Here is a 22862-nt window from a genome sequence, read left to right on the forward strand (position 1 = left end):
TAATCATATCATCATACATCATGAAAAAACATATTAATAATCTAAAACTATAATACATTTGATTATATCTTGTTGAGGGAAATGAAAGTTGCACTCAAAGTATACAAATAAAGCTGTATGGCCCTCCTCGTGTTACTATAGAAGCGGAACCACTCTACAGCATTGTTTCCACCCGGACCTAAAGATATGTTGCACAGCCTCGACCAAACGATACACCAACGATACGAAACATCAACATCAGACACACATGGCATCGATGCGGTAAATACACCCTAATACCATCACAAATGTCCGTATAAAACTGCATTTAATTTTTTTTTACCGCTTAATTGTACTCGCTTTCGTTTCGTTATTTTAAAAGCATCATCAGTCTGTGTTAACTATCGGACGTAGTTACATATTTCCTCATCCTATTGAGTGTTCTGAAAAGCTCCTTTAACAACTGAAAGCGACGTTTAGCTCTTTTGTTGCGTGGTTGGTTATATAGGTTTATCAGCAAGTATAAGTCAAGTAGCCTCTGACATAGCCGAAATGGCCAGCAGCAACATTGTAGACATGGATCCAGATGTTGCTCGGAGGCTGTTTGAGGAGGGGGCTACGCTGGTGCTGCTGGATGTTCCTCTGGGCACAGAGCTGGGGATTGACTGCAAGAGTTGGCAGGTGGGTCCCCGCTTCAAGGGAGTGAAGATGATCCCCCCAGGCCTGCACTTCCTCCACTACTGCTCTGCTAACTCTCCAAGCTGTGGAGGAGAAATTGGCCCGAAGACAGGCCTCTTCGTCACTCTCAAACCCAAAGACATACTGTTGGCCAGATGGGATCCAAAAGAAGAAGATCTGGACTTCTCACCCTCCCAGGACGAAGAGGAGGTGAGCCGGATCAGGGCCAACCTGCAGGACCTGGATCCCCACCTGGGGCCCTATCCGTATGAGGTGATCAGGAAGTGGGTGTCCCTCACTGACAGGCTGAGTGAGGAGGTGGCCAAAAACCTACAGCCCCTTTCAGGTCGAATATGTGCCTTCAGTGACGTCATCCCTGAGGTTCAACTCACTCACACCAAAGACAGGGCGGAGCAGCCGAGGAATGACACGGCCTGTCAGAGCATGAAGGAGGGACTCGAGAAGCTCCCCAGGATGAAGCCGAGGGAGGGCACAGAGTTTCGCTTCTCTGTTATCCCCGAGAAGAAGTACCCGGCTGGGGCTACACCTGAACAGATCACCCAGTGCAGCCTGGACCAGAGCTACGCCCTGGAGTCTGTGCTGGAGAAGAACCATCAGCTGCAGCCCCTCAACTTGCTAGGTAATAATACACCATCAATATAGCACACACTTCCATTGTACATATTCAAATCTGACTACATTTTCTGTCTCTCTTCTCAGGGGAGATGCAGTTTGCCTTTGTGTGTTTCCTGATTGGAAATGTATACGAGTGCTTTGAGCACTGGAAGAGTCTCCTGTCCCTGCTGTGTCGATCAGAGGAGGCGATGCGAAAACGTAAGGAGCTCTACCTGGGGCTCATCGGCGTGCTTTACCATCAGCTAGGAGAGATCCCGCCGGACTTCTTTGTTGACATCGTGTCTCAGAGCAACTTCCTCACCTCCACATTGCAGGTAGAGGATGCAAACAATGATTACATGCATGCTGGTATGAACATGGTCTCAAGTACATATACATAGAAATATGTAGTGTCAGTGTAAGGCTTTATCAGGATGCTTGGGCAACTGATTTGTTCTGAACTTGTAGTGGTCTAAATCACAACTTGATTGAAATACATTAGAATATAGTCGCTAAACAAATTTTGACTGTCACATCTCATCATGTGAAAAAAGTTAAATCATGATCTTGTTTTTAGACACACAATAAGCTTAATCGCTGTGCAATTGTGAAATTAGTAGGGCTGTACCCGAATATTCGACCATTCGAATATTCGTTAGTTGGCCAACTATTCGGGTTTCAATTTCATTATTCGGATATTCATTTTTTATTGTATTTTTCAAATTTTTTATTTTATTTTTCTAAATGTATGCTATAATAAAGGCAAATTGCCATATTCTTATACTATATTTCTACTTTTGAATTGCACTGTTAAAATTCGGAAATATATACAATCTCAGCCTGTGCTCCTGACATCGCGTTCACTCACAGTCACGAACGCAAACGGCACGCTTCACCTCGCTTCACCTCGTTTCACCCACAAAATGCTGAAGACTTCAGCTGTGTGGGACCATTTTAAATTGGACGACGGTAAGAAGAATATGTGCCAAATATGCGATAAGAAACTGGCCTACCACGGTGGCACAACAACTCTGAAAAGTCACCTGGATGCTGTAAGTAGTAGCCTAGTTTAGCTTAGCTGTTGTCAAGTTGCCATGATGAAGCTGCTTTATCCGCCGTTTAAACAGTAACGTTACACATGATAAAAACGTGCACTTACTTTGCTTGGAAAATAGTTGCAAACAAGCAACCGAATAGTTTTTTTATATTAGTTTTTTAATTTTATCCGAATAGTGAAAATAATAGGAGTAATGTGGGAACATCTGGGGCTAAGGCAATTATTGGCATAAAGTTGAGTAGCTCAGCCTAATAATAACTTGTGTCCATAGGTGCATCCCAGCCATCCACATCCTCAACAATACAGGAGACCCTACAGTTACCCTACAGAGGACACATTTAGTTTTAATGTTTACGAGTACTGAGACAATGAATAAAAATAAATCGTAATAGTATGCTCTTTCTGCGCTTCTGCTTAACAGCGTGTTGTCAGGTGTCTCGGATTCGGAGCGTGTTATGAAACCTTTTTGAGAAAAAATATTTTTGGGAAAAAATTGTATAAAAAAAAAATACAAATCTCTCCGCACCAAATATTCGAATATTCGCTGCTGATTAATACCGAATATCCGGAGCCCGAAAAATGGTATTCGGGACAGCCCTAGAAATTAGTCAAGTTTGAAACAAGTCAAGTCCTAGTATTGTACCTGATTCTACCTCTCCTGAACGCTCACATCGACCACAACAGTAATCTTATCTTCTACAGGATTTAAGAGACCCTGAAAATAGAATCTTAAGGAGTTGCATAAATGACTATTTGTATTATTATCAAGGATGTTTACGTTTTACAATTACAAATGATTACATCGTTTGGCTCATTTTCTTCAAGGACCTGTTCCAGTTTGCCAGTGGACCCGGTGTAGACGGCACGCTGCGGAAGAGAGCAGAGAAGTTCAAAGCTCATCTGACCAAGAAGTTTCGCTGGGACTTTGATGCAGATTTGGACGACTACGCCCCTGTGGTGGTGGAGCTGCCTGAAGGGGTTACAGTGGACTGAGAGCGTATTGTGGATTCAGTGTACATGCTGAAACCATAAGCTGGTAACAGGACTGAAATAGACTGACATTGAAGGACAGCACTGATGCCTGGTATTGAACCTCTGATCCAAAGGTTCTCACAAGGCTTCAGGAAACTCAAAACAACCTTAAACAACGACCATTCTTCTTTTCAGTAACACCAGTAGTTCCCTGACAGTGTGTGTTGAAGGTGTTCCATGTGAGCTGTACAACACCTTCTTATATATGCAGCACGTTTTATAATGTTATGAAGAAAGCAAACTGTCAATAATGGCAGAGCTGAACTATACTAAATATTATTGGTGCCCTCTGGTGGTGGATTATTCTCAGCTCAGCAAGTTACCATGCCAGTCTTAAAACTCTAATTACCATTTTGTGTCAAATTCAATAATCTCGTTTTTTTTTCCATACCTCATTTTAGTGAAATTGTTTATTAATGGCTTTGCTATGAATTATAAAGAGTATCATACACAGTGCTGTTCTCTTCATCAGTAATGGAAAACAATAAGTGTAACAATAACTTCACCAGACCATATAACAATTCTAAATAAGCAGGATTTTGTGAGAAGAGAACTAAAGCTTAGGAGTGTGACTGTATTACTTTTATACCTGTTGTATTCAAAATAAATAATGCTTACAATAAATAATTTTGGTGGCACAATGTTTAGAAAAAGGCAATTGTGGTTTGTAATGTTAAACACATACTGTAGACCCCAATTGAGCAATTCTCTTCAGCACTGTTCTGTGATTTATTGGATCCAGATTCCCTTGAATAAAAATACATTTGATACAATTAAGACCTGTCCTGCTGCATGTGACTTACAACTATTGAAATACTTTCATTTGACATGTCAGGAGTCATCTTTCTCACCTCCACTAGATGGCGATCATGGGCTTTTTACGAACATTCAAAAACGTCATGTATCTTCCTAAGGATCTTCATTGTAAATACAGACACGCATTCACACATTGAGAAGCAGTTGTTTCCGGTGCTTGGGAGAATTAAGCTCTGTTAAGATTTGGCAGTGTATTCTGCGCACAGCTTGACTGTCTATGCTGGAAATCATCTTTAAGCTCACTGACTCCAACAAGTTGATTTGTGAGGAATAACAGGTGGAGGATAAGTGTGAGCAGCACATGCAACAAGTGGATGATGTCATTAGAAGCAACTTATTAGCTGTGTGTGAATGTGTGTGTCCCTGCTTGGCAGTAATGGATAGGACAGGCCTTTTGTTGGCTTGTTGGCCCATCAATCCATTCCCTTGTTAAGTTCTTCATTGACCTTCCTGAACGTTTTTGCTCTCCATTTCCCAACTCTGTGAACTTATCAAAAACCACAAAGCTGCTGTGAAAAGGACTAAAGCCTTCTAATGTAATTCTGTGAATCAATAGAGTAAGCCTGTAGATGGTCACCCAAATGGCAACGCAAGAAATCCCTTCTGTTCCCAGAAGACAGCTGGTATTGTAAAATGGATGTTAATGCTAGGCTTTCTTATGAAAACGACCCCCTTTTAATAATTTACCCACATTTAAAAAGAAGATTAGTTCTCTAGTTGTGGTCCACTCTGAGACCACGAGGGTCCTGCACTGGTTGTTATTTTCCTTTTGAATACAATGAGGTAGAGAAAATGGCTTGGAACACATGGTGGAAACCATCTCAGCACAACATGGAAGGAAATGTACACCAATTATTTGTAGATTCAAGTTCCTCACTTGGGATTAAGTACTGTACATTATCAATGAAGAAAGTCTCTGAAATTACACTGTTGGGACCTCGTTGGCGTTCAAACCCCTCCGTTAGAGCTGAAATTACAGCGTACAGTCAGCGGACAACTCATTTAGTGGTTTTGTGCTGCATGCACTCTTTTACCCCCGGTATACGCTCTCCTGCCATGATCCTGGTATGGCAAACATTTTCATTTTAATCTCTCTTACTTGTTTCGTTTGGTATGGCCGCCCCCTGGGGAGTGAAGAACTCTGGGAAACGGACTGAGTTGATTGTGAAGAACCTCAAAGGCAGGCAGGCCCTGTCAGTCATGGTGGAGCTTTCTCTCCATTAGATCTGAGCTGGTCATTTCCATGGGGCTTCACAAGCCGCGCACCCTGCCAGTGTAAACACAGGCCCCTCTGTTTCTCTCCCAGCACTCAGCCGCCCACCTCCCCCAACACAAAAGCAAGGGAGATGGATTTTGGTGACTTCTTTGCTGACTTTCTTGCTATTCATTATTGAACAATCAGGTGTTCGATCATGTGTGTTTGGACTTACTTCATTATTAATGGACACAGTTGTTCCTGTTCAAGCAAGCATCTGCAGTAAAAGGATAAATTAGCCGCAGTAAACATTTAGAAATGTTCAGGATTATCGTCCCCCAGAGATTTAGTACTATTTCTCTGCTTTTGTTGCAACGACCTGTCTCACTGCAATTCCCCAAACACTACTTTGGACAAAGATTCAATTTCTGGTCGTTGTTTCTCACGTTCAGTTTACTGGTTGCATTTCTCTGCCTGCTGCCTATCTTTCACCCATGTCGAGGTGAAGTCTGTTTTTTTCACATGGCGAGATGCATAATTATGATGAATCATTTGTCAAAAAATAAGCTTTTTGGTATTGGCCCGTGTCCATAGATTACATGTGGGGAAAAAAAGTTGGTACACAAATGGAGAGTGTTTACTCTCTGACTTCTTTTTACCCTTTAAAAAAAAAAGCATAATTACAGACATTTGCCAGTGTGGTGTAGTTGTGAAGTGAACAATTCAAACTAGTCTGATATTGAAAATGTGTCCAGTTAAATGACTTTCTCTATATAAAGGCATGAATAGATGTGCATCTGTGATATTAATTCTGTTCCCTGCTGCTACTTCCTCTCACCTTCCGGTCTTGGACATTTCCTCCATAAGTGTTGATGACCAGGCTGCAGCAGCGGGGCTTCACATGTCTGACTCGCATGACCCAAATGTGAGTGAGGCACGTGTACATGAGTGCGTGGTGTGGGGTGCATACATTTCTAGCTCTGGTGCCCAGACATATGGACGTGGGCGCATGGAGGGGGTGGGTTCGTAAAGTGGGGATGGACAAGGTTAAAAATCCCTCCTCGAAATATCATACACACCAGGGAAGAAAGAGAGTGTGTGAACAATAAGTTCTGTTATAGTGATCTGCTAAAGTGATTAAAGGCAGGAGCTAAAAACAAGGCGGTAGACCTTTTGAGGTCTGGTCAGCAGGCATGTCTGTCAGGGTCGGGCTTTCTGATCATGTACAGCATGATGGCACCACAGCTGGCCAATAAAATGTCTTAACTAACTAAGTCTGTAGAGGTGAAACAAGTAACATGCTGTTATTAGCACACACACACACACACACACACACACACACACACACACACACACACACACACACACACACACACACACACACACACACACACACACACACACACACACACACACACACACACACACACACACACACACACACACACACACACACACACACACACACACACACACACACACACACAAAGCAGCACAACACAAGCCGAGTTAGCCTTGGTTGTCATCTCTCACCGCTCATAAAAGTGTCTGCGTCTGTGCTGTATATCATCCCTGAGAGCTTAACTAAACATTGGACGAGTCCTTTTGAATCAAACATGGTTTAAACAAACGGCAGTAAAGATCCGTTGCTGGTCCCTATTCCCCATCCTCAGTCCATCAGATAGCTTTCACTCTCCCCCCACCTGCCCATTAGATGACTGATCTCTGACTCCCATTTTGTGTGTGTGTGTGTGTGTGTGTGTGTGTGTGTGTGTGTGTGTGTGTGTGTGTGTGTGTGTGTGTGTGTGTGTGTGTGTGTGTGTGTGTGTGTGTGTGTGTGTGTGTGTGTGTGTGTGTGTGTGTGTGTGTGTGTGTGTGTGTGTGTGTGTGTGTTGTCTTTGGCTGTGGCACTCAGAGTGTGAACTCTGGCAGACCTTGTCACAGCAGAAAGGAGTTACCGCAGCACCCCAAGTACACATACAACATACAACCTCTCGCTATCGCTCACTTCTCTTCCTACACTTATTTTTCTTGCTCTCTGTGTGTGAGGGTTTTGAGGTGAAAGCAGACCCCTCCTGGTAGCCCCACACCCAGGGGAGAATCAGCTGAATGGTAACAGGGTGGAGAGGAAGGGCAGGAGGGAAACCCTGAGCAGACCGGACCTTTCAGATGGCGCTTTGAGGAGCATGAAAACATTCATCACTCACTGTTTCCAACTGGGTATTAAAGTCCCTACTGCTTTCTTCTGTTCTTTTTCTGCTTTCTATCAATTTTCAACCACTCACACCAACACCATCCACTTGGTGAATAATTCAGAGATTCTTATGTATTATTCAGACCTTTCTAACACACGCAAAGATAGAGACTTCTTCTTAGTTTTTGGCCCTTTTCTCCGACCCTAAACCTACACACATGTTATACCATTTCAGCACATTGAACATTTATTACACAGTGACTTCCTAAAATGGATTCTCAAATGCCTTTTCTCAAAGTGAATGGAAGTAATGTAATAAAGGCCATATATGTGATTCAGTAACCAAGAAGAAAAGACATTGAGATTCTTTGTTTTTTGCTTTTCTCTTTGCTCAAACTTGTCTTGCGTCCCATTGTGGCTGCCCTGATCCCAATTTTGAGAACTGCTGCTCTGAAGTTTAATAGAAGGCTGCTTTGCCTTGGCTTGTGCTGGTTATTTTTTGATTTCTTGTGGAAAATAGTCATTTTATTACGTTCCCTTTTGGACAGGCAAAGCTTCAAATTTATCTTAGAAGGAAACAGAAAATAAGAGTGAATGAATGTCCACTTTCTTGACCTTGGAAGATAATCAGTAAACTGAATATTTGAAAAACTCATACATCTGTTGGACGATGCTCCAGTTTTGATTAAGCCGTCTGCTGTCGCGTGTTTTTCCTTTGACTTCTTCACAACTCCCCCTCCTCTCAAAGGGAAGTGCAGGTGTGTATAGTCCTCCCTCATGCATCTTGCTATAGCTCATTCTGAAAGGCGCAGGATATGCTTTTGCGACACAGAGCTTTTAAAAAGCTGCAGGAAAATCCCCATGTTACCTGTTTTATTCCCGCATCTCTTTAATGCAACACTAAATCTTCCCCTGCCCATCTCCTCTTTGTACCATTTCCCACTCTTCCCTACCGTATTCCACTTCCTCCATCCCTTTGCTTTTCGTTGTCCAGCTTCAAGTTGAATTATGGGCCAATCATCCAGAGCCGCAGAGCAGGGAGTTGGATCCGATCTGTTATCAGCATTTTCTAGTTTGCTGTCCCTTCTCCATTCTGTACTATAATAAGCTCATATTTTTTCTTAGCAACGAATGTCTTAAAGTAAATAAACAACTCAACATTTTCTTTCCCTGAAGCTCTAGCTCTCACTCCCTCAGTTCTGTTGGCCACAATCCCAGACACAGCTCAGCTGATTGTCCCTAATCTGAGCACTAGCTGTCTCCTATCCTATCCTGCTGCTGTCACCACTGCAATTAAGAGCATCTAATTGGACAGGCTCCTGTCAGTGTGTGTGAGCGCATATGCGTCCGCCTCCATGTTGTGGCCAGGCTTTCTGGAGCCAGGTGGCCACGTGTTTGGCTCACGGGAGGCTATTTCTCGATGGATGTTAAACCACAGGCAATAAACGCAGCCATGTGATGCACACAGTGAACGTTTGATATAAAGCCAAAGACCTGGCAACACATGCATGGGAAGACATTAGATGTTAGGAGGAACGGGACATTTGGCCAGTAAGTTCGGAAATTTGGTAAAAGCTTCTATGCAGATATGACCATGGTGGTTTGAGTTCATTCCAAGAAGTTAATGGAACAGTGAGGAAGAGATAATGGCTCTGGATCTGAGATATGTGGCCTAAAGGCAGATAGGCTGTAGTTGTGTGTGCGCTGGGTCTCTGATGAGTGGGTTGGGTCTTGAAGCTGACTTAGGAAAGGTTTGATGGAGCAGAAGCAGAAGAAGCTGAAGCAGAAACTGCCATGATGTCACGTTAAGCTGCAACAGAGAATATTCTACCACAAACACAGCTCCCTCTCTCTGAAGCAAACACAGAAAGAATATCACTGAGATGTTTCCACAAACACTTGTCACTCTTTCTCTTTCCTCCTCTAATCTCCCCATGTCACATTCTTTCTATAATGTGGCTTTGTCTGCTGATGGATGTTTACCCCTCCAACCCATGATGTCTGGCCAGTAAACAGACATTAGCCCTGGACCTGAACTGTACCGACTCCATGTTTCTGCTCTCTGCTCCTTATCCACATTACCACTGAACCACAGCTGGCTAATGAAAGTCAGACCCTGACTGCCCACAGGACGCCTGCATGTTAACGAATGGAGTGTCCTAACTAATGGAGTCGGAGGACTACTACTTTGGACATGCCAATGATTTTGGAGATAACAGGATAAACATTTAATATTGGAATGAGTACAGGAACATCAGGACACGATTTTGCTCCCAACATCAACATGTTTTTCTAGAATATATTAGTCAATCCATCTGCTAAGAAATAGTATTTGTACAGAAATATGTAACGTTTCCTGTTGAAACTGAAATCATTTCAGCAATGGAGACATTCTTTTGCCTTGACAAATGTGTGTGTATTGTGTGATTTTGTACATGTGCTTATGTGTTCTCCGAGCACACACTAAAACTATTTATTCTGTTTTGCCAGGTGGGGTGTCAGAACCTGACAGGGGTATCCACCTCTCTGTTCAGAATCGGGGAGTCTTGTTCTCGTAGTTTCTTAAGGGAAGACGTCCAGTCCAAAGTAAACATTTGATCTGAGAGCTCACTCAGTCCAATGCAGCTGGCTCTACAGTAAAGATGTCCCTGGCCATATGTTGAGTTTTATATACAGCGATGCAGGGGGAAGATCTGCTTTATAGCTAATCATATTCTACTCTCAAAGCTTCCAGTCTGCATCCCTTCCTGCACCCCCAACACGAGGGCTGCCCGGATTCATGGGTAGATAAACAAAGACCCGTGCTGAGACGGAAACACGTGCAGTGATCTGGTTGCATTTAATGGTCTGAGAGGAGAGAGGAAGGTGCTGTTTTTACACAGAAGATTGGTTGGGGCTGTCACTCCACAATCTGTGGGGTGAACACCTGGGTTCTACTGATTCTATAGGTTTATATTGATATGCCATATATAATTCATAAGCAATAAAATACACTTTTACTGAGTTCAAAACTTAATTGAAGTGTTGCAGTTGCATCATTATCGTCTTGCAATGACCAACAGCTTATAGCAGCAAATGTTGGCAAACACTTTGCAGATATGGCTCTTTAACTGCAATACTGAGTCAGTTCACTGACTTTGACTTGTTTGATATCTATGTGCTATTGTTGCACTACGTAGCATTTACAATTGACCTATAATCTTTGCTTTTGGGCACAGTGGGGGCTGTTTTGCAAAAGTTACAGTCTCACTTCAAGACCATTCTTTTGAAAATATATCCAGACCTCATATTGCAAAAAAGAAATCCTAGTTGTTTGCGGTAATAAATAGTCAAAGTACTAATGTAACTGTAATGTACTTTAATTATATAGACTCTTTGATTAATCAGCTGACATTTCTGCCTCTGTAAAACATGTTTTTTCTCTTTTGCTTGTGGATGAATTTACTACAAAAACACAATTTCACACAGCTCTCAGCAGCTGTTTAAGTTTGCACTGTAATAAATAATGGTCAATTCATTGATTTACAGAAACAGCTCAAGTTCGTTTTTAATGTTTTCCTTTATTATTGAGATTACTTATGCTTGGTTTTATCTTTGTGTGCACGTTGTTTCCTTTTTCTCTTTCCTTCAATTTGGAAGGCAGGGTTTTAATCTTTCTTCTCTCTTTTGGCAGCCCTGTCAGTCCCATAAAAGCAATGGAATAATTTGCAAATCGGTGGCTATCGCACCCAACCAAAATGGAGTCCAGCTTTTCACACAATTATTTCTCACGCCCCGCAGAGACCTCAGTCTCCAGCAAGGACATGGGAGCTTATTGTAACTGTGTTTGTTTGTGTTTTAAAATGGAGAAGAAAAGATCTCAACATTTTATAAGTCAGGGGTTTTGTGGCTGGGACGTGAGCACGGTGGGGCCACATCAAATGTATACATACCATACAAAGCAATGAGACCTTTTTTCCCTTTGGGACGCAATGGCGACGCCTTCATGCTTTAGGGGGATTGAGGGCTAATCTGACAGGATTCCTGACTAGTCCAATTTGGAATTGCTTTGGTTGTAGCCATGCCTGAGTTTCAATATTGGTGCTGCAGTGCTAAGTGGACACAGTCTGCCTTAAGTTAGCTATATGGGGTCACCAATGCACAAATTCTTACCCTAATAACCAATAGCCTGAGAAATCACACGGCTGTCTGTAGATCGGCACATCAGTGTTTCATCATTCAAACCACACAAACGTACTTACATGTGCATGCATGCACTCTCTCACCCTTTCTCACACACACACACACACACACACACACACACACACACACACACAAACACACACACACACACACACACACACACACACACACACACACACACACACACACACACACACACACACACACACACACACACACACACACACACACACACACACACACACACACACACACACACACACACACACACACACACATGTTTGACTGGCACATGGTCTGTGATTGCTGTGGCAGATATCCTTCATATCCTGTCCTGTAAAGAGCAGGGATTTGTTAGTCTTACAGATGCCTGGATGAGGGGCTGAATCCATACTGCTCTGGGGGGATGATGATTCTTTTGTTTCATTAAAACAAATCATCTCCAGGGAAGTCAAAGGAACTCTTCTCAAAGCCACCAGGGACATGATCAACCAAACAAGCAAAATACTCTGTCGCGATTATCACACGTGTGTGTCTGCGAAAGAGCTGGAATCCGAGTTAGGAATGATTTACTTAAATCTTACCTTTTAAAAGCTGCCATGCTTTGTATTTAAAACCTGCTGATGAGGAGAAACAGTGGATTGGAATTAACCTGAAATGAAGTTCATTAGCACTGCATGCCTGTAGTGAAAAGCTCAAGTCCACGTAATAGGCATGAAGGTATTTTGTGGACTACGTAGATGGGGGGCTTAGGGTCATGGGATCTTGTTTGAGGTCAAGGACAAGGTCATGGGATCATGGAGTTATCACATTCACACTGCAATGACGTTCGTTGATGGGTTGCTCTGTTTTGGTTAATTGTCGGTGGTCCAAATGGTCATGCTGTTTTGCAATGTTATATCAAAGTTGTGAACAGGCTTAATTATTTCAGCTTCTTTGGTGTTTTCAATTCTGGCATAATCTTCATAGATTGTCTGCCCTTTTTTACAAGCCATTGTTAGTTTCACAAGCTCCGTTATACTGTTTCATCCTCACACTTGCCAGCTGCATAACTGTCTATGAAATGTGATCCTATTAATGAGGAATACTGTTGAAGCCAAATCCGCACACTTCCGTCATCCCTTTGTCGGAAATGAATGCACATTTGATTAAGTTGCTCGTGGTGTGAGTGCATGGACAGACTGAAGGGGGAACAACATGAATGCGGAGACAATTATGGCAATACATTTGCAGTATGCATTCCCTCCAGCATCACATCCAATCCGGGCTTGGTCCTCTCTCAGTCTGGAGAGGAATTCCTGTCTTTATTAAAATGTGAGATTTGTTTGGATGATACTGTGTCATATGAAGGATTACACTGCCAGACAAAAGAGTCTGTTTAACCCTCTCAAGGCCTATACTGTGGCTCTCCATTAAACCAATATGCTCCAGCTCCCATGCTTCAACTGTACGCTTCATTATTGATTTATTGACACTGATCCACCTATCACATATGATTACATTCCTTACTGTATTATGACAACAGTACGTTTGCATCAGCCAAGTGTGAGACTTCGAGGCTCCTCTGAAAGTTATGTACGTGCACACACGCATACTTTTAAGTGCAGTGCACATGGTATGTAGAGAAGCAGCTGTTGTGTTTGGTATGTGCTCTGTGCATTATAAAGGCATGTATAACCTTTGTTGGGTCATTAAAAACATTCGTCAATAACGGCAGCAGGAAGTTCATGGTAAATATGAAAGCAGAATAAGTTAATCAGGAAAAATAAATCAGAGTCACAGATTGGAACCAAATGTTTTACAATTTCTTGGCTAATTATTCTTATTTTTTTTCAGATCTACATGTATAGGGGTTGACCGTAGTGTGTGTGTTTCTAGAGTACTTTACAAACATCAAAGGGGCCATTTGGTTTTAAATGAAGGTTGAGTTTTACAGCCTTCAGTGGTCCAGTCTGGTCGAAATTGATAACTAATATCTCAGCGTTGAGTTTCCCACATCCTCACTACAATTATAAAGAAATACAAATATTTGATATTGTGGCCCTCTACACCTATTGTTTTATGTGACTTTACATTTTTATAAGAAATATTGTGTGTTTTGTTTTTTGTCTAAAAAACCCCAATCAGGTACATGGACAACCACCACAGTTGACACACATGGATAATTATAACTTTGGGTTCTTTCATAAAGAGGGACAGGGTTTATCTTGCCTCACTTCTTACTATGGAAACTTGCTGGTTAACATTTACAGGCAAACAAGTAAGAATCACAAGCAAAAGGTCTGCAGTTGAGAAGATTTTGGTGTGCTGCTAGAAGTCATTATCAAGCCTCAACATGCTGTCTTCGCTCTCAAATTTTCCAATAACAGTTCTTGCTGTTGGTTAATTCCGTTGCCAATATAGAGTTGCATGTTAGCTATTAAACTCCCTATGTGCCTCTCTACTGTCCAAACTAGCCAACTCAATGACTAATCCTCCAGTTATCATGCACTAGGGTCAACTACACAAAAACAAAATCACATACTCCCACAGTAATGCAGTCCAGTATTAATGACAACCTTTTTTAATACGTCTAATGCTGAACCTTTCTAAATGTTTGGCTTTGTACAATAGTAGCGCATTGCAACAATGATATGGTTAATGCTTAGGCAATACTTTATTTACACTTTGCAATATAAAGAGCATGACTACTTCCTGCATTGACTCCTGTGCATTGGACGCTGCACATGTACACAAACGCTCATGGTTTGAAGGCTTCTCTATATTGTCGTTCAACAAAACTCAAATATCCTAATGCCTCAAAGAGGGCCCTAACACACACACACACACACACACACACACACACACACACACACACACACACACACACACACACACACACACACACACACACACACACACACACACACACACACACACACACACACACACACACACACACACACACACACACACACACACACACACACACACACACACACACACACACACACACACACACACACCCACACACCCACACACCCACACACCCACACACCCACACACCCACACACTGATTGGACCTCCAGCTTTCAAATCCTGCTATGCTTCCCCTCTGTTCTGAACCTGTGCCAGAGGCTCTGAAATGAGATTATGATGTGTGAAATACCGAGCTCTCTCATTTAGTCTTGTGATTGAGACAAGACAAATCAGGGTTGAAGACAGACGGTAGAAAGGGATAGCTGGAGGCTGATGCTGCACCACAGGGAGTAAAACACTGGACTAAATTATTCTATATTATTGCTCAGATCTTTCTTTGAATCTCGTAGCCTGAAGAAGCAAGGCTTATCCAGTCAGAGATATATATAATAGAGGCATAACCATATCCCCTAGCTTGGGGTCCTTTCATAAATGATCCCAGGCTGAACAAACATTCATCTGGCCGTGAAGTGCGGTCCTCCTCACCCCCTAAACTGCGATCCTCTTGCTTGCAGCCCTCTCCAACGCCTGAGTCTGTTGCATTGGCATTCCCTGCATACCTGTGCTCCCAAGTGACGGGGGCACATGCACAGGTCATAGGGCCACAGCAGGGAGCGGATGTATGCGTATTAACTCAAATCTCCAATGACAACCCCGTTTTCCCGTTATTGCAGATTAATTTCCCAGGCTGTATGGTTATAGAGAATATGGGTCAAGCTGCTGAGTGAACGGAGGGTGATTGGTGGGTATTTGAGCCATAAGATTCAACGCTGGTTGAGTGCGACCTCTGACTTCTGGACGTGAGTCTTAAGCAAACTCAGAGGAGATCAACCTCTTCTGACGGAGTAATTAGCGTGAACAATAACGCACAATTGGTTACAGTTGGATTAGCTTGAATTCATCTAATAAGGCATGCAACGCACCAAGTGGCTCAGTGAAGCGCTCAGGTTGGGGAATGATACACACTCTTTGAAGTTGTAATGAAAGGCATCTCTCTCCTCCCAGTTCACCGGCTGTTTGAACGCCATATGCCCCCTAGATAATAATAGAGGTATGAAGTTTCTGGAACAAAAGCATGGATGACCAAATAAATACAAAAATACACAATATATTTTACAAAGCCATATTTCCTTAATTGATCTTACTAATTTCTCTTCTGTATGATAATACCCCCCTGCCTCAAACATTGTGTTTAAATTAGCTTTTTGATCTGTAAATACTTTATTGGTCATGTATTTAAGAACAGTTCTTCACTTAGATGGTGCAGTATCCTTTCCAGATTGTGCAGTAAAAAGTTGTTTGATTATAGACCCAAAACAACAGCAACACTGCCCTCAAACCGAACTTGGGTCTCTGCAGTGGCTGGCGAGCATAAGGCACTCTTAATATTTCTGCTCTTTAACTGATTTAAGCTCACAGTTAAACTAAAAGGGAATGGAATTATTTGTTTCTACTTTATTTCAACAAAAAACTCCACACTTTCCTATGAAGACCTCTGGATCATCCTTTGGAAATATTGTTACAATAAACTGTACCTTGTTTTTGCTTATTTTATACATTGTTGTGTAATCTGTGTTTTCTGCTGTTCAATACCGTGGCAGCTCATGGCAGAGTGTTTTATTGTGGCCTGAACACAAATGATGGTGATCACATTGATTGTTCGCTCACAATTACTCCCATAAGGACTCCATTCGCAATGTAGTCTGTTTAAGTCCGGAGGTGCTGAATGATTGCAGCTATCTCAGCGTTTACTGCTGTGGAGCTGACTCCAGCATTATTCACGGAACCAAGTGGACTTGTCCAGACCTCTGCTAACCAGCCTCTGGTGGTGAGCATTTAGTTTGTTGGAAGCTGGTCTCACTCTCCAGTCCCCCTCCGCAGACAAAACGAGTGCCTGAATGGAATGGATTTGATTTATTGAAAATGTTTTGTATTTCCATCTTTAATTCTCCTTTTTTTCACTGATACCTACAAGCATAAACAAATATGCCTCTTAACATCTTTCAGATATCCTGAATATGTTTAATCTGGCAAAAAGTACACAGAAAAGCATACAGGACTTTCAAAAGAAAAGAAAGCATCCCTGTTAAATGTGCAGACATTTAATCCCATGCAGCAGGGGAATGTGAAGGGGCAAAGCTTGCCAACTTGGTCCACGCAGGCTGTTTCCTAAGGAACAAAACCCCAGCTGTCCTCATTGCCTCGGGTTCACACTTTTGTTTGTTGTATATTATTAACATTAAAAAGCAATGGTGGAAGTTACAAACTACTTGTACTCTATTTATTGTAACATAGGAATTGTTGTGAGCATTTTTGCTTTACTTTAACTTTGTAGTTATTTCTAGCTAGTATTGTATTGTCCTTTGATCAAATTCAAATCACATACATTAAAAAGTGAATCAAATGAAAAAGTCATGATAATCTGCAAACAGCTCCACCTCCAGATTCAATAGAGTGGCGAAGTCCCTCCCCTTCCGGTGGACCTCCATGGGACCTTATATCGGAAAAATAATGTATTGAAGTCAATGGGGAGAGAAAGATTATCTTTCGATCCCGTTTGAATTGTGCCACGAATTACACATATGATGTTTGTCAATTTAAAAGATAATTTTGCAAGTCAAAAAAAAAAAATGTGCCGTAAAACTGTGAAGTTACACATTTCTTTGTGTGAAGCGCTCAATGAACTATAACTCTGGTCTTTCACACGTCACCAACACCAAGATGGCCGTCACGTTGGTAAATTTCACCTCTTTCTTTCAGAATGAGGCGAAAAGTATTAAAAGAGTTGAAAATCACTACAAGTCTGGGCATGTTGAGAGCTGTACATATGAAAAAGGGGAGTTAGTCGGTTCCGTAAGAGCCAGCATGCGGGACCGGCTTTACAAGGTTTCGGTGAGTAACACGAGTGAAATTTGTAACGTTAATGTCAGCTAGCTAACATTAGCTAACAAGGTACACTCTCGTGTTTTGTTTTAGTTGAGAACGAGCAAGAGGTACTATTACTGGTATGATAACAACCTGGTACAAAGCACACAGGCATCTTGTTAAAGTAAGTAAGTACAGTAAGTACATTTATTTTTAGCTATCTGGAGGGAATACATCAGTTATGACAGCACTTACGCGACTCTGGGATTTGTAGTCTTTCTAGTTGCGTATTTTTCATAGTCTTATATTTCAACAGTTTTAAGACAAACTTTGAATTTTTTGACATGGAAATGATTTTTTAAGATTGACAAACAACATATGTGTAATTCATGGCACAATTCAAACGGAATCAAAAAATAAGTTTTCTCTCTCCATTGACTTCAATGTATTATTTTTTCAGAATAAGGTCCCATGATGCGGAAGTAAGTGGGAGTGACTTCGCCACTCTATTTTGATTGTACGTTGACGTTCACTGGTCTAGAGTCTGTTGGTGTGAGGGGTGCCTTCATATCAGAGCCAGTGTTTGCAGTTAATTTACTTTATGTGACAAAGTAGCCTATGCACAACAATGGAATACAATTAACGATGACGTCTCAACAGATTATGGTTATAATTATTTGACCCTTGCTTTGATTGCATCTACTTTGATTAATCACTGATTACCTGGCGATCAAGTGATTCAAATAAAACGCACCCACGCTGTTACGTGAACAGGTTACAAAAAAAACATCCTTAATAGCAAAGTGGACCGTCTAGCAATGACTCGTGCTTTCACTGAGAAACCTTTACCTTCCATGAGGTGGGTGAGAACTTTCTGCTGTTTTTGTACTGCTGTGGCTGCAGAGCTGTGTTCATTTAAAAACGTTTTTGAAAACTGAAGATGCCATTGGGACAGAGAAGCTGAATGGACTGGGATCATGCTAAAAAAAAAAAAGTATACGTGCAAAAAGGAGGACTTTGCAGAGCACAAGACTCACAGTATGCCGTTCAGAAAGGTGAGAAACGCACTTTCTTGTTGTAACTCACTGTACATGAGAACGTCAGAAACTATTGTGTTGCCTAGGCCTACATAGCTACTGTTGTGTTTAGTGTGCCAAACATGTCATTGCGTGGTAACAGAAAAACATACGTTCCCTCGTTCTATTTAGTGTTTCATAGCAATTTAACAGTATCATGGCCCTAGCTTGCTTAAATGGAACAGGGCCATAATTAATGTTATTAGTCACACCTGTGTTCATCCTGCAATAATATGTCCAAATTGCTTCTGTGAAAAGGGCCAATTGCTGAAGTTTTTTTTGTTTTGGGATGCTGTTGCCACAAATACACACAAACTATGGCCCTCTTTTCTACCATCTCTATGTTAAGGTCAAGATATTTTCAGAAAGGTTAGCATAATGAGGACATAAATGTCTGAGATTTATAATGTACAGCACCAGTAATATTTAATTACAACAGGGGTGTCGGGGGAGGACTAGCCTCTATTACCTCTGATTGGTGAGGCTGAAATTATTTCCATTCCTCCCATCAATTAAGTTCAGTGGCAGAGGACCCATCTGTTAGTAGTTACAGTGCCTGGCTATGAAATATATTCTATCCTCCTTTTCATTTTAGTGCTGAATGGGTTTTGTTATGATCGGAGAACTGTGCAATCCATGCTTTGGGTTATAAAAAACAGTTCAGTCGTGTGAGTTTCAGGGAAAACAATTCTAACCCAGCATGAGATTTCATCAGTGATTATGTCGTTTAGCATGCCTGACTTTCACACAGTGCATTCACTGGTGGTTTGTTTGGTCTAAAGAATGTTACATACAAAAAGCTATCTTGTAAATCAAGTTAATGAAAACAGGATTCTATCACTGATACACTCCCTGGCTGTGAAGAGAGGTCATGGGTAAAACATGTCAGGATTGCTGTTTTTAGTTTGAGCTTGCTTGGGTGATGAAACACAGATTAGGAACCCTGTCCACGAAATGTGCCTAAATAGTATAGCACTGATACCCAAATAAAAGCAGACGTATTGCTTGGCAAAATCACTTTTTGATGTTGCTGTGGGTAATAGATATTTTGTGCGGTCAGCTCTTGAATGGCTTACATACTCTTACATGCTCTTATGCTTTTTGATTTCCATGTAACGCCATTACTGATGCTATGGAAAATGACTATTAATTTGTATTAAACAGTAGAGGATATCTGATTTATGAACAATCAGATTTTTCATTCAGCAAACCTTAGGCTGCCGCCACACGAGGACGATAACGGTCGTATTTACTACAGTTCTCTATCAGATAGACGGTTCGGCCACACGAGGCCAACATGGAAACGCAGAAAACGATAACGGGTCCCAAGGTGGGTAGATCTGTGGACGAAACGCTCTGGGGGGCCAAACGGCTCAGTGATTATGCCCTATAACGATCATTTCCTGTTAACGATGACGCAATAGCCCCAGTGTTTCGAGCCAGGTCCCGGGTATCGCAGCACAGTGCACCCAGCAGGAGCTTCCAGCTAGATTTGATCGATATGGACATAAACGTGAGTGAAGTCTAATCGGACAGGAGAGGAGACACAGCTCTGCATGATAACCTGCAGCTCCGCCGCTGTGATGGAGTGATGAGCGGAACAAAACACACACTTCAAGTTAGATCATCACCCTTAGCTTTTTTAATTACCTCTCAAACTACCTAAACTAGTTATAAATATGTTTATATTTACTGTCGGGTCACTCTAATTACTGGATCAGCCAGCTGCATGAGACCACGTATACTGACGTCTTGGTGTGTGGTGCGAGACAGGAGATGTAGTTAATTGAGCGGTTTCACACAAAAAAAAGTGTTACTAAAACACAGTTTTATGACACATTTGAATTTTTTTGACTTGCAAAATTATTTTTTAAATTGACAAACATCATACTGTATGTGTAATTCGTGGCACAATTCAAACGATAATCTTTCTCTCCCCATTGACTTCAATACATAATTTTTCCAAAATAAGGTCCCATGGAGCTCCCCCGGACAGGGAGGGACTTTGCCTCTCTGTTGCGTGTGGATGGAAGACTTTTTTGATAACGATTTCGGTGCGTTTCCGTTATCGTCCTTGTGTGGCTGCAGCCTTAGTAAGAGCAGAACAAGAACACCTGCTGAGTCAATGGTTGCAGTGTTATGTTTGTCTTGCACGAAAGGGGTATTGTCTAGCTAACGTTAGCAGACTTTCTTCCTTAAATGGGTCAATATGTGGTGACAGTAAATTACTCATCTGTCAGAACCCATAGAAATGGGTGGTACTAATGACCTCAGCGGTCTGTAGTTACTGTTTGTGTGGAGTAACAGAGTAACAAAAGAATTGCCTGTCATGCTGTACTTTCAGTGATATTATAAACTATTTTCAGCGGCTGCCAATACAGATTTACTCCAGGTGTTGCAAATTACTTGAAATGATTTATCCCTGATTCCTGTGTCACAATAATCAATATAAGATACATCTAATGTTCTCGTTGATCTTAAAGAGACGAAAGAGGGTTGAATGAGTGCATGACGTTGGGCGCCCTAACTCACTCACTACTTTAGAATTCTTGGCTGCTTTCCAAGCTTTTATTTTTATGATCACAATCATATTACATCTTATGTCATCAGTTGAACCCACAAGGGCGCCGACTTCAAATTTGCAAGTGATTTGCTCTTGTTGCATAACTGTTGGGAGAGAGAATTTCAAAAAATACAACTTTTATAGTCTCATTATTGTTTGTGTGATGGTATGTCAATGATTTCTGTATATGTACAACGGAATAAGCATTTAAGAAAATCACATTTTAAGCCACTTTAAATACTTTACATGTGGCGGGTAGATGTTCACACACCAACACAAGCATACACTATGTGTTCAGCAGATATCACACATTAATATGGTAACAATTTGCAAAAGCACACATCCCACCAGCTGTTGATTTGCAGTTCCCCATATGGCAGTCATATATATATATAGATATATATATATATATATATATCTATATATATATATATATATATATAGAGAGAGAGAGAAATATATATATATATATCTATATATATATATATATATATAGAGAGAGAGAGAAATATATATATATATATATATATATATATATATATATATATATATACGCATACAGTAATAGTGTGTGGAGCTGTCATGATGTGCTTGGCCAGTATCCTCTGTTTGGAGGTGTTGTGTGGTTCTGTAGATGTAACCAATTTTCGGTGATTTTTCATTTCCAATTTGAGTTTTTCACGTGGCTCCAGAGCTTATGTAAGAGCCTGGTTAATATCTGCAGTTACATCAGGAGCAAAAGGACATGGATAATAACAGCAAAACAACACTTGGCTGTTTTCTAGGACTGTTTGGACACATCATTAATAGTTGGCCGGGGTTTGTTTCAATGGGCTTCCATTTGCATCTTAAGTTCAGGACATTTAAACGATGGATTTTATCTGGTTTTCTGATGAACTGGATGAAAAACAGTGGTGGAAAGTAGAACTTCTCGAAATCCTGGACAATGAGTGAGGTTAATAAATTATAGGGAACTAATACTTGAAGCCAGAATAGCATCTGGCTTTTGTTTGACCATCCGGCCACAGAGTCAGCGTGTATCTCAGACCTCAAGTATCTCTGTTTATCTCTGCTCAGTTTACCATTACGTTGCCCCCATAAACAGCCAGCTGTGTCAATATGTGTTAGTTTTAATGTTTGGCTATCCCTGACCATTTCTCAGATGTAAAATTGCTGCGTAGATTGTTGAAAACAAAATGGTTTTATTGTCATCATTTTCGGTTGCATTTGCAAATTCATTTCAATCAGGAGAGACTTCATTTTGTTTAAAGAACATTTATTGACACATGCCATATGATAAATGTTAAGTCTTTGGCGATTAGACCCCGATCCTGAAATCGTATATCTAAAGGGGGAAATGCAGCCGTGAGCATATAGGGAACCCCCCCGGGTCTAGACACTAGTGATGATGCTGAAAATCTGGATTTGATGAGGGATGTGATGAGGTCTTGGATTAGCTCTCTTGGCACTGGATATGATGAAAGGAGGTGGATGGGGAGGAGGTGGTCGGCAGCATGTACGCCTGAAATCACAGCTGACTGCAGGAGACAGGAGAACCATTTAAAGGCCCAGATACACCGGTCCGAAATCGGCAGTAAATGGGAGTCGGGCCGAACATGAGCGTGGGCACGCCCTATTCGGAATGGTGTGCC

The 22862-nt window shown here is 41.5% G+C and overlaps 2 protein-coding genes across 3 annotated transcripts in view; both read left to right on the forward strand.

Moving 5' to 3' along the window:
• The first annotated feature begins 147 nt into the window (after window positions 1-147).
• aar2 (AAR2 splicing factor) lies at window positions 148-4138 on the forward strand. Its single transcript, XM_079674547.1, has 3 exons — window positions 148-1297; window positions 1378-1607; window positions 3155-4138. Exons 1-3 carry the CDS (start codon window positions 532-534, stop codon window positions 3320-3322), a joined length of 1164 nt encoding a protein of 387 aa, XP_079530673.1. The 5' UTR covers window positions 148-531; the 3' UTR covers window positions 3323-4138.
• Window positions 4139-17465: 13327 nt separating this feature from the next.
• Window positions 17466-22862, forward strand: part of emilin3b (elastin microfibril interfacer 3b) — a 49438-nt gene continuing 44041 nt past the window's right edge. The window contains exon 1 of one of the 2 annotated variants that reach the window (XM_079675950.1): window positions 17466-17598. The gene's annotated coding sequence lies outside the window, so the exon portion shown is untranslated. Of the gene's footprint in view, window positions 17599-18235; window positions 18627-22862 lie in introns of those variants that run through there. The other variant, XM_079675951.1, reaches the window with a different exon arrangement.

The sequence above is a fragment of the Notothenia rossii genome, assembly GCF_949606895.1.
Source record: "Notothenia rossii genome assembly, chromosome: 4".
NCBI classification, from domain to species: domain Eukaryota; kingdom Metazoa; phylum Chordata; class Actinopteri; order Perciformes; family Nototheniidae; genus Notothenia; species Notothenia rossii.